This window comes from Muscardinus avellanarius, assembly GCF_963383645.1.
Source record: "Muscardinus avellanarius genome assembly, chromosome: 2".
NCBI classification, from domain to species: Eukaryota; Metazoa; Chordata; class Mammalia; order Rodentia; family Gliridae; genus Muscardinus; species Muscardinus avellanarius.
The window spans coordinates 133,643,073-133,655,197 of NC_137787.1; the positions used below are offsets into that span (position 1 = coordinate 133,643,073).

Consider the following 12,125-nt stretch of genomic DNA (forward strand, 5'->3'; position numbering starts at 1 on the left):
TTTCCTATCAGCAGAAGTTATCAATGGAATACAAAATGATATAAACCTGAACCCAAAGCACCCCTCCATCCACCACCTTAGGAATGGCTTTTCTGATATCAGGTCTGCCTTATCTGCACACAGCCACATGTGATGCATGTGATTTAAGCTCAGTTAAGCCAGGGTCTTGTGGGAAACATTTTTATTAGAAAAAGTAGAGAAGAGGTTAATGGAATGGGTTGGGGAGCAGTCTGATCTATGCCTTGCTAAGAACCTATTAGCTGAGTGGCTTTAGGCATTTCACTCCCCCACTCTTTCTATAAAAATGAGACCAACAACAATGATGCGGATATAATGGGAGTATCATGATAATTAAAGGAGATAGCCTAAGTGAAGGGCTTTGTAGTGTATGCTCAGTAGGCAGTGGTGGCTATTTTAGGAGACGGCAAGTCCAAGAAAATCATGAGACATTTTCCATGTTGGGGAGGTAAGGCCACAAATATCCAGCTCTGTGGTGAGCACTGAGGAGTTGGAAGATAAGAAGAGAAAGGTGACCAGGCAGCATCCGCTGAGGTGCTTTCAAGCTACCTGGTACTCATGCCTGTCCCTTATGGAGAGTGCCTGCTCTGCTATGGGTTCACTTTTGTGAACATTCTAGCTGTCAGAATGGATTGGGGCAAAGTTCGAGTTCCATAGTGTGAGGTAGCTCAACGCGGGATGGACTGGGCCCAAGCCTGAGGTCACTCTGTGGTAGTTTACTGCAGACCATGCTACATTAGTTGTCGAAGCATCCTCTAGCATGGCAAGGGACACAGAAGGCACATAGTGGCTACTGGCCAGAGGAAGAGCCTTGTGATGTGTGAGGCCTCTACAGACTTCTATCTCTGATGCAGCACTGATCTGTGTTTGTAAATTGAAACCCTTGGGGAACTACCCTTGGCTCTTCTGAGCTAATGTCTTCCCCTTTGTCTTCTGGTCTGAGGCATCTTCTCTAAGCAGTAGTACAGAGGATAGGAATCTGATTCTTAGACAGTGCCAAGGGACTAGTGGATTCTCTAGCCCCCCATGTGGAGCAGAAACGTGTACCCAGGCCAGCCCTCAGAAAGCCAGAGGACAGAGGGCACTCATTCAGGGAATGGGGCAAGCTCTCCTTGACATTTTGATACTCTGCCCACCTGGCTCTGAAAAGAGGCTGCTCCCTAAAAAGGTCCCCCAAAAGCAACTGCCCAAGAACAAAAAATTCATATCTGACCTTGAGCTGAGGGCTCATGGTTGCCTTAATCTGTAACTTATTCATTGTCAGTCTCTATTATGTAGTTCCAAGCAACTGTCCTTGAACCCAGGGCCCTAAACCCTTCCCCTTAGCTCACAGAGTACCTGGATCACCCATTTTAATATATTTTAGTGTATTAAATTCCATTTTTCTTGGCATGAGCATATGCATTTGTGAGTGGGGGGTGGTGGTGCTGGGGATTGAACCCAGGGGCATTCTACTTCTGAGCTATACCCCAGCCCTATTTTTCTATACTTTATTTTGAAACCGGGTCTCACTAAGTTGTGGCAGAGGGCCTCACTAAGTAGCTGAGGCTGGCCGTGAACCCAAATCCTCTTGTTTCAACCTCTCAAGTACTGGGATTACAAGCATGCACCACCATGCCTGGCTGAACATATGCATTTTAAAGCCTTTCAAGGTTATTCTTTTATATAAGGTTAGGATACTACATATTAGAGATACAAATGCTGTAAGAACATTCTAACCTCTATAAAATACGCATCAAACAAGTATAGGAGAAAACTATTCAATGTGTTAGAAAATAGGAACTTACCTGAAAGAGCTGGCAAAGTTTCAAAGTACATTTAAAAAAAAAAAAACAGCCCCAAACTCAGAGACATTAATTTATAGAGCATCCCCAGAAATCACTACATTTTTCAAGTCTGTGTTCGATGGTTTTCTTTACTTTTTTTTTTTCATCTGGGGTTGAGAAAATAATTTATTCCATATGTGCCACAGACTGCAAATAGAGACGCAATTTTGGAAAACAATGCCAAATGTTTCCTTTAAAGGCCCACACAAATGATAGCCGCCTCACCTTTCTACACATTCCTTGACAACAGCAAAATTCCCATCACCTATTGTCCTTCCGACCTTATATCGCTCTGCTATTGTGGCTGGAATCTGGAAGCCTTCCTCCGGCACTTCTGAAAGAATCATTAGTATGTTTTTACTGGTAGAAAAGGGGACACAGAGGTTACACAAAGGAGACATTTAGAAGTATCATCTCATAGACTGGAGCTGATTCAAACTTAATATGTCATTTTCTGCACATGAGGCAAAGCCCCCCCCCCATGGACCTTGTATATGCTCAACAGTTTTTATTAAGACAAATGATAAACTAAAAGAAAACGTCTGTCATCCACCTCCACCTATACATGAGCAACTTTGGTTTCTTGAACACTGGGGATACTAAGGAGGAAGTTTCACTTTTTTTTTTTTTTTTTACCCCATGCCAATTTTATCAATAGCATTTCCTCAATGCCCACGGTGTATGGAGAAATGACATTCCTATGAATGATGCAGGAGGAAAATGCAGTCCTTAAGGGACTCTGGGCTGCTTGACATTGTACCAGCATGAAAAATGCCCACTGTGTGGACACTTAGCTTTACTACATCCTGAAATGGAGATCTCCGTAAAATTCCTTATGAACTAAGCATTGACTGCCACCCCTCCCCAGTATCAGTGAGCAGATTTGAGACAAATGTTCTCACCAGCAACCTGCATGACAGATGTTGAGCTGAAATTGCACTATCTGTTATGTCTGTGAACACAACAGTTTTGTACTTTCAATTATGTTAGTGCCACTAACAGAACACATTTTCCCCCTGAAAATGCATTTTGAAATATTTTACAAATGCCTAATAATGCTTTAAATATCCGAGGCCATAAAACTAAATAAGCCATGCTTAGGTCACATAAATATACTGGATAACCTTTAACATGTTAGGGGTGTAAAAAGCCTTTTATAGCCGAGCTCTAAAATTTACATGCTTTACAGTGATAAATCCTAGTTCTCCCCCAGGCAACCTGAATGCAAAATGTGACGGGAGTCTAGCGGGTTTTCTAAATATGCTCTTCTTCCGAATTTCCATCCTAAATAGAGACTAAGCATTTCTTTTCAGAATGAAATGAAAACCCTCGGTGGCTTTCTGGTGATTTTTGTATATTTACATTTAGTTTGTGTTGTTGGGGAATGAGAAATGGGGACTCAATCATCAGATACCTGTTTTTGCTGGTTTTAGGTGATGTTCATACTGTACCCCTCTGCGTTCTAGAGTGGATGGAATTTCTGGAGAGTGCTGTCTAAATGTAGGACACTTACTGCTACTGTTACTGCCCTGGGCATTTGAACAGCCTCTTCCTCTCTTTCCGGGTGAAGCTACTAGAAGCTATCCAGATGATCTCTAGAATAAAGTGAGGGCTGGAGCCAGTGCCTCCTCCCTTAGCTCACCCAGGAAAGAAGTCATGATTTGCCTCCATTTGAAGGACTAAGCCTAGGGAATTTGCTCCATGGGAATGAGAGGAGATGGTTGGAGACGTTTCAAATCCACTGCAAAGCACCTGGATTCACAAAACATCTCCCAAATGGCACAAACATAAGGCTTTTTAGTAAGTGGGTAATGCAAGTAATCATTCTTGGCTGTTGGGGTAAGTTTGATGTTGTATATGGGAAGCGGGAGGTGGCACTTTCATCTTCCCTTCCAGCGGGAGCATTCACCGGGTTATCCATCCAAAGCGCATGACCTGGAAGTGTTTTAGGCTTTTGGGAAGAATCCACAGCCAATGGCTTATTCAAGGGCCATTCCATTTTATTAGGCAAATATTACACACTGGGATAAAAGAGACTCATAGGTTGCTGAACTACAACCTTTTGGAAATGCCAAAAAGTCTACTATTCCATGGTAACCAGGAAATGGTTCTTTTTGGGTGGTGGTGGAAATAAAGACAGCTTTATAAAAATACTTTAGATTCTTGTTTTTTGAAAATCTAATAATCTGCAATGGTATTTAGAGTTCAAGTAAAATCCATATTTTTGTCTTTAAGGAAAGAAAATTGCTTAAAAGTTTGAAGTATTTAAGAAAATACTATTTCGAAGTTAAATTTAAATAGTTGCACTTATAACATATTTCTCAAAATAAAACCAATAAGGAATAAATAAACATAGCTTTCAGTTAACAAAATAAAATACAATTTAAAAGCATATGCTGAATTTACTTTTCTTAGTGAAAGCTGTTATTTTTTACAATAAATTTAATTCTATTTACGACATATTTGAATTGACTCTCATAAGTCTTTTCCTGTGGGGGTCATCTTCAATCCCACCCTCCTGTCACTGACCCCCAAGCAATGCCTGGGTTTGTTCATTTCCTTCTGCTTGAGCTGTTATAGTTTCTCAGAGTCAATTTAGCCACCCCACCCTCTCCCCCCCTTCACAAGTTGTGCCTTCTCCTCAGACACCAAGTCCCAAGCTCATCACCTTCCCCGGGGCCATCATTTTCATCCATCGAGCTGCAGACTTTGGTGGAAGCAAGAGAAGTGGAGGAGCCACCATGCTGAGAGCCCTGTGAGGGAAGAGAAACAGAGAATAAAATGTTGGGTCAGAGTTTCCATGTGCTAGACCCAGAGCCTAGGATCTCAAGAGATAGCTTCCCCCCTGCCCAGAGAGGACTTGGTCTTCATCCTTGGGAAAGGCAGTCTTTAGACTATTTACTGAGGGCCACATCTCTCTCCCTCCCTCTCTATTAACCAATACTATTATAGTAGTTAACCAATAGTGGGTTAACTACTAGCCTGGATTGAGATAATTATTGTAAACATGGATGGCCTATGATTTCCTATTCCCTTTCCTCAAAATTTTAGCTCACGGGTTGGGTCTGACAGATTTCAGGCATCTCACCTCAGTCTTGCACAGTCTATTGGCAAACAAGCCACAAATATGGAACTATTCTGATGTTATCCACTATCTTTTCTATTGTTAAAATAGAAAAAAGTTCTCTTCAGTTTGTTTTCATAAAATATCCTGGAAAAAAAAAAGACTCACCCTTTACCACAACATTAGGATAATTGTAAAAGAGTGTGTTTGTTAATCCACTTAAAAGCACCGGCAGTAAACAGGTTACTAGTTTGTTAAATGTTACATAATAAGTCTGAGGTAAAAGCAACCATAAAAGCCAAGGTCTTTCCCTTGAGGTTTTGGCTTTTAACCCAAGACCTGTAGGAGCAAACAGGGAACAACTACATTAGATAGCTCAAAGGACAAGAAGGACACCAAATATAATGTCTGGCTAGGGGGCAGTACTGTAACAATGAATCTATCTCTGCATCTATTTCCTGAGGAAACAATTTGCACATTGCAATGCTATTTCTAAATAGCCAACACAGCTTGTCCTAAAAGATCTTCCTTCTGTTTCCCTGGGTTTATCCACTTGGTTGGCCTGATGGGAGCAGGAGGCGGTGAGGGGGCGGCCTTGGCGCATGGTGCCGGCTGTCTGTGGAGCAGAGAGAAGGGAAACAGCGTCTGTAGTTGAATGGATAATGAAGAGGTGCCGAGAAGCAAACTTGACCTACTTTTCCTCTGCTTACCTGTTCCCCTTCAACCTCCTCCCATTCCATCCAGCCTTAACTGTGTACAAAACAAGGGGGAAGACAGGTTTTATATAGTTCATTATACCCAACAGCCTTCTGCATAAGGAACTCAGAGATTTCCGTTTTCATAAAAAGGATAGATGTAGATAGGGAAATACTACTTAAATTACCACATGACCATTTGAGTCAAGCACACTGTAGAATGAATTCCTGGGGGTGATGAAGATAAGCAATCCCACTGGATGAATTCACCAAAGCTGAGAGTTGACATGATTGGGATGAAAGTTAATAGTACCGATACCTCTGCTTCCCTTTAGAACATTCTAGAAGTTTTGTCATGATTCTTGCATACCTCTGAATACAGTTTGTATTATTTTCCAATATGATGAAAAATCCCCTGTCAATAAGCCTGATGGCTTGAGCTGTGCTTCCATCTTCTCTGATCCAGCCTCCCTTTGTGACCAGTGGCACACTGGTGGCGCATGTCAGGCTAGAAAAAGGGATTCGGATCCTAACCCTTGACACAAAATTTCTCTTAGTGCCACACTAACTACAGATTCATAACCCACTGAGTGGAAGGGACTATAAACACAGAAGTTTCTAAGCCATGCTCCACTGACTTTTATGAATATCTGTTTGTGAAAACCTTGTATTTATATTACTGGGTTAGGAGGCTGAGACAAGGTAGATTTATTATGTTGATTGTTGGAGAAAATAAACATTAACATGACCACATTTGAGGAAAAGGCATGTGTTTTCCAAAACAATGAGATCCTTTCTCTCCTGTGTCATTTCAAGGCAAGGGTGCTCCAAACAGGAAAGCACTAAGTCAACGCGAAGAATGTAGACCTTCTCTGCTGGGCTCCCTTCATTTTCTTCCAGCAGCATCACAAATGGTATTTAATACTGTAGACACATTGTGGTTTGGGTGGCAGGTGCTGCCACATCAGGCGGTATTTTAAATTTTAGAATACAAGGACACATTCTTTCATCGAGCACTCAAGTTATTAGACCAGTAGTGTGTTTCCTAGCAAAGATATTTACACTTTTTATATTCAGTTCCAAAAGCTTGTTCTTCTAAAGAGAATATCAGGTACTCAGTACAGAACTTTGACTCAGAGTATATGAAAACATCTTTTAAACTGTAACATTTTGTAAACTTGCTGGATATTATCCATTAAACTGCCTTATCAACTATGAATTGCAATTTCAACAATATCACCAAAATGTTGGATGCCCTCAGAACCTGCCACCATGCTCCTGTGTTTTCTCTGACATAAGAATTGAAATCCATCAAGGCTCTCACACTCTTTTTTTAAAAAAATAGAATGAACACAGGTTTGTTTACATCTATAATTGCTTATTGTCAACTTTAAGTTTGTGTTTTCTGAAATGTGTTCTAGTTCACTGGGAGCAGTGTGGCATGCCTGCAATCCCTGTACATGGAAAGCTGAGATGGGAGAATCACAGGATTGAGGACAGCCTCAGCGAGTAGTGAGACTCTCCACAACCTAGAAAGACCCTGTTTCAAGATTAAAAAAAAATTTAAATTGGGCCGGAGGGTGCAGCCTGGAGGTAGCATTTCCCTGGGCCCAATTCCTAGCATTACAGAAAGAAAGAAAAAAAAAATAAAGAGAAAGATAGGGAGGAAGCAAGAAAGAAAGAAAGAAGGGAAGGAGGGAAAGAGAGGGAGGGAGGGGAAGGGGAAGGAAAGGAAAGGAAGAAATATGCTCCAGGTCATTTCAAATTTCCTGCTGTCTGAGGGTAGCAGATGACTGACAGTTTTAAGAAAAAATTTTTACTTTACTTATAAATAGGATAAATAGAGTACTCTGCAAATGGAAAGTCCCTGCTTGTTATGCTCAGATATACTAAATATATCAGATTTCTAATTGTGTTACCTCTTTTTTTCCCCCAAAGAAGGTGAACACTAAATACTTTTTCAAAACTCAACCATTTATGAATTCAAAGAGCTTTAGAACTAAAATGGATCTTAAATATTATCTATTTCACCCCACATCCATCCATAGAGCAAATTCTCCACTACAGACAGCCCGTCTAGGTGGTCAAATGGCCTCTGTCCAAACACTGCCACTATTGAACTTATCACTACCTGAGATGAACCCTTAATTGTTAATATGGAACAAAGTACTATTAATACCTCTCTTTGAAGGATCCAATTTCCTAGGTGTGCTCTGACCAGCCAAGAGCAGAGAAGGTCAAAGATTTCTCCCTCACAAATAGAGAATTAATTCATTTCAAGATCATACTGGCTTATCAATGTGCCATGTGGTAAAACCTTTCCCTAAGCTCACAGGTGTGTCTCCTTTTTTTTTTTATTCTGTATTCAAGAGGCTGATGTTTTGGACCAAGTCCAAGACTTCACATTTATTAACATTAAATGTCATCTTTATTACACTCATATCCTTTCAGCCTGCCATATTTTAGATTCTGATTTTTATCATCTATATTTTTGTGCGCTCTCTCTTTCTGTTGAAGTCATTCCAGTAATCACCTTGGCCTTTTGAGTTTGGTTGTTACTAATCCAGCTAAATATACCAGCTTTGCCTCTCCTGGAGCATTCTGATTATTACCCACAAGTCTAGTTGAAGGATTTAAAAAATAGTAAAGAGAAAATAAGTTATTTATTCTTTAGAATTGACTGAAGAGATTACCCAACCTTTCAAACTTAGGGCCAACAGAAGCCAAAAAAGCCCACCTCTATCTTTGATTGCTTCTCAATGAAATCGATTTACCTATATGGTTTTTCTGAGGAAATACACCATTTAGAAGGTGCATGCTGCAAAGATTCTATGTTTGCTTCAGTCAGATTGCTAGTTCCAAGGCATCTGGGTGTACAGTACAAAACATACAGCTATTTTAGAAGTGAATGCAATTAGCTGCTCTGAGAGGTGTTGTGAAGTTTGAAATGTCATCACCTCCAAGCTGATTTAATAGGAACCATTTGGGCAGGTTGCTGACACCTGGATGCTTTTATGGCACACCTTCATGAAAGAACTGCCATAAGTAAGAACACAGCTTAAGTGTAGCTATTTAGCCTGGGATCATATAACAGATGGAGAACATATCACACTTTTTGAAGTAAGCGAGAAAGCTGACAGAACAGCTCTAACCACATTTTACCAAGATGTACCTGATGACTGTGAATTAAAAAAAAACAGTTCATTTAAAATGTTATGAGTCACTCTTGCCACTTGTATTAATGTTGTCACCTAGGTGGGGTCCACACTGCAAGGAGATTTGGAAAATATCTAATTAATGCAATTGATGATCCAACCAAGGTAGACAGATCTCACCACCCAGCTTTAGGTTTGGCTGGATAATTGTACTATGTCCACTTCACATTGTGTCCTGGCATACAGTTATTGCTTTGTTGAGTTAATACTGACTTGGAAAATGGTTAAAAAGAATTTACAAATCAAGTGGTCACTGTTATATGGTTTCTGGGTCGACTTTATGAAGGAAACGTAAGCAATAAATATTTAACAATCGAATGGTTATCTCAGTATCTTTACTTTAGGTCTACAGAAGATGACCTGATTAACAACAGTAAGCAACAACCTTGGTGTAGAGAGTTTGAGACCCACAGGATTCTATGTGACATAGATAAGCTATGCGTTTATTTTATATTCCTAAGTGGTTAAAGAACAATAAGTTGGGGGCATGGATCTGCAATGATTAATAAAACTTCTTTATTTGAAACAAGGAACAAAGGTAGTACCTTTTCCAAATTCCTTTGTCTACATTCTTCACATGTTCAACCTAAACTAAACTTTGTGACATAAATAATAATTTATATAACAATGTATATTGAAAAATTAATAAAGATTTAAAATTTTATAAAGATTTGGTTAAGTTGTTTAAGCACCCAAAAAACTATTAGTCATGAAATTGGTTCACTAAGAGGAGGAGAAAAAGAAAATGGAAATATTGGAATTATGTCTATGCTAATGAAGCCTTGGGAGCTATAAATTTAAAAAAATTACTGCATTTATTTACAATTGGACCCATTCTGTTTGTTGTATCAGATAGTCTTCTTTGCCTTTACTTTCCAATCATTATACTCAAGTCAAAATCTAAAATCGTGATGTGAACCATTTGTCTGAAAGACACCACACCACTGGGTAGGTATAATACCTCTACTCATGAGTTACTCTTCATAAAACTGTGGTGTGAAAGGGGACCAGGAAGTCATTTCATGCAACTCTTCCCAACAGGGTAGTTCTCTCAATGGGATTCCCAACATTTAATGAGGGGGGTTCACTATACTTCTGGGTATCTGCTACATTTTATTTTTATGAATGTACTTGGGAATTTTAAAAGTTTGGAAGCATTTCCTTCAGTTGTGGCATTATTTCTATGGACACTGATTAAACATATCATGAAATTAATAAAGAGAACCAATTAGAGCCAATTAATTTAAAGTTAAATATAGCAACTATGTCAGATTTAAAACTAAGATGTTAGTCTGGCATGGTGGTGCACGCTTGTGATCCTAGGACTTGGGAGGCTGAGACAAGAGGATTGCAGGTTCACAGCCAGCCTCGGGTACTTAGTGAGGCCCTCTGCAACTTAGTGAGACCCTGTTTCAAAATAAAAATAATAAAATTGGGCTTTAGGTGTAGCTCAGGGTTAGAATGCCCTTGGGTTCTATCCCCAGTACCACAATCAAACAATCAATCAATCAACCAATCAATAAAGTCAAATGTAAATAATTTTAATGTAAAATATTTTTTCTTTTTGGGGAGTACTGGGGATGGAACTCAAGGACATTCTATCTTCAAGCTATACTTCCAGCCCTATTTTTATTCTTTATTTTGGAACAGGGTCTCAGTGAGTTACAAAGGACCTAAGTAGTAGCTAAGACTGTCCTCGAACCACGATCCTCCTGTCTCAGCTTCCCAAATGCTGGGATTACAAGCATGCACCACCATGCACGGCATAAAATATCTTTTCTAACTTGACCCTCACAGAGTTTTCTGTTCCCCTTGATACTATATTACAAATAAAATGTAAATTTTTCTCTGAGCTAAAGTTGAGGAATCAAATATTTTATTATAATTAATGAATTATATTTTGTAACTTATTTATTGAATATATAAATTTACTCAGTGATTTAAAAATAGATCATATATGTATATATATTCACATAAACATATACACATAATTTTTTTACCCTCCATATTAGATGAACTTGGAAAAATACTTTTAAGCCTAGGAGACAGCTAGCAGTTTAGAAGAAAACACATGCTAATTTCTTTTTTTTTTCAATCAGTTGCCAATTTGTCTGACAAATTCACCCTTAAGACAACCCTGAGAAGAAGTTATATTACTGATTGTATGTATGTAACCAACTGAAAGAGGATTTCTCATTGGACAATCTTCTTCTGTTGTTTTTATTGTCAGCATTTTATATTTCCGATGTCATGTTGTACTATTCTGCATTCTCTCAAGTATCACTTGCCAATGCCAATCACAAGAACATCCTGTACATGTCTGTGAAGTCACCTTTAGCCCATGGCAGCCATTCCAGTTCCCATTTCTACTCAAGCTTTCTGAAAGAAACTCACTGAACAACATAGGCAGTTTTTCCTGTTTATTATTTAGTTATTCTAAGATGGTCAGTGTCACAAAGTTAACTTCAAGAGAAACAACATGGTCCAGTGTGAAACACAAGGTACAACATTTTACAAAGAAACCACAGCACACAATGGTAGATCTTTCCAAACTGGTAGTTCAATGAAACATTTCATTAATTCTCAGTTCTACAAAATTGCTGATGGCCTCAATTGATGAATTTTAAAATATACTGCCGTTTTAACCACTTTAACATCAAATGCTCTTTCTTAAGAGGAGAATATACATTCAAGCAACTCAATTCATAAGCAGAAAGTACATAACCTTTTTATAAGGAATATACCCAAATTTGTAACATTCATAGTGTATTTCAAAGTAAAGAGTCTTTAGGAGAAAAAAAAAAACCCTCAATTTCTTGCTTGTGGATGAGTATAAACTCCTCAAAAAAATCACAAGAAAGTTAACTTCTAGAGTTCTATGCCTATAAGCTTTCAGATACTACTACCCTGACTTAAAAACCATTCTGTGGCCATATATAATACAAACACTCATGTATTACATGCATCATTTTTACTATCTTGGAATTTATCCATCATCTTTACTAAAATAAACCACATTTTAAAGACACCACATATCATGCACCCTTAAAAATTATAGCACAGGCTTCTGATTTCCTATTTTTTCCACATGCTTTACAGGCACAAAATTACAAATGTTTTTCAGCTGACAGTATAGCAAACTGTATCAGGCAAATGGTATACTGAATTCAATATACCTCTAATTTTCTCACTATACCACTGTGGGATATCTTAATCAAATAAAGTTGTCACAACATGCACAATTAGAGGTGCTAGCAAGGCTAAAGAAAATGTGCATAATGAGCAAATGTATACATAGAGTAATTCA

At 38.7% G+C, this 12,125-nt stretch overlaps 1 protein-coding gene across 11 annotated transcripts in view; it reads right to left on the bottom strand.

Moving 5' to 3' along the window:
• The window catches only part of DCLK1 (doublecortin like kinase 1), a gene marked incomplete at both ends in the record, with an annotated part of 363,877 nt that overhangs the window by 57,998 nt on the left and 293,754 nt on the right, over positions 1-12,125 (bottom strand). For 6 of the 11 annotated variants that reach the window (XM_080690077.1, XM_080690076.1, XM_080690081.1 and 3 more), the window contains 2 exons: positions 2,070-2,178; positions 4,513-4,597. In XM_080690077.1, coding sequence (XP_080546203.1) covers positions 2,070-2,178; positions 4,513-4,597 — 194 coding nt within the window. Of the gene's footprint in view, positions 1-2,069; positions 2,205-4,469; positions 4,598-12,125 lie in introns of all 11 variants that reach the window. The other 5 variants (XM_080690069.1, XM_080690079.1, XM_080690075.1 and 2 more) reach the window with 2 other exon arrangements.